At 42.9% G+C, this 783-nt stretch overlaps 1 protein-coding gene across 1 annotated transcript; it reads left to right on the forward strand.

The window, feature by feature from the left end:
- Positions 1–5: 5 nt before the first annotated feature.
- Positions 6–783, forward strand: LOC111392025 (aquaporin PIP-type; the record flags this gene model as incomplete). The annotated part of the gene is made up of 3 exons (XM_023017313.1): positions 6–320; positions 400–540; positions 629–783. Coding segments are annotated over 3 exons (576 nt in total), but the record flags the coding sequence as incomplete, so codon positions are not given.

Raw genomic sequence — 783 nt, forward strand, 5'->3', positions numbered from 1 at the left:
AATTTCTCTCTATTTGCGCTGCAGGTGGTCACATAAACCCGGCTGTGACTTTTGGTTTGTTCTTGGCAAGGAAGGTATCGTTGATCCGTGCTGTTATGTACATGATTGCACAGTGTTTGGGTGCCATTTGTGGAGTTGGGCTGGTGAAGGCCTTCATGAAGGGGTACTACAACCGTCTAGGCGGCGGCGCTAACTCGGTGTCTCATGGTTACAACACAGGCACAGCTTTGGGTGCTGAAATCATCGGCACCTTTGTGCTTGTTTACACCGTCTTCTCCGCCACTGACCCCAAGAGAAGTGCACGTGACTCTCATGTCCCTGTAAGTAGAAGCAATTTCTAGCTTATTTTGTGTTTGCTTTTTCTAAAGTGAACTTGAACTTATTTTGGATTATTTTCAGGTTTTGGCTCCTTTACCAATTGGATTTGCAGTGTTCGTGGTGCACTTGGCCACCATCCCTATTACTGGAACTGGTATCAACCCTGCTAGGAGTTTTGGAGCTGCCGTCATCTTCAACAATGATAAAGTCTGGGATGACCATGTAAGTTCGTCTAGTAAGTTACTTTTTTTTCAAGTATATATAATTTATTTTCTTGAACTAATAAGTATAATTTTGATGATGCATGTAGTGGATTTTCTGGGTTGGACCATTTGTGGGAGCATTGGCAGCAGCAGCATATCATCAGTACATCTTAAGGGCTGCAGCTATTAAGGCATTGGGATCATTCCGCAGCAACCCCACAAACTAATAAGCAAAATTGAATTTCTTCATCTGTAATCTATT

Source organism: Olea europaea, unplaced genomic scaffold (genome assembly GCF_002742605.1).
Source record: "Olea europaea var. sylvestris unplaced genomic scaffold, O_europaea_v1 scaffold870, whole genome shotgun sequence".
In the NCBI taxonomy this organism is placed as follows: domain Eukaryota; kingdom Viridiplantae; phylum Streptophyta; class Magnoliopsida; order Lamiales; family Oleaceae; genus Olea; species Olea europaea.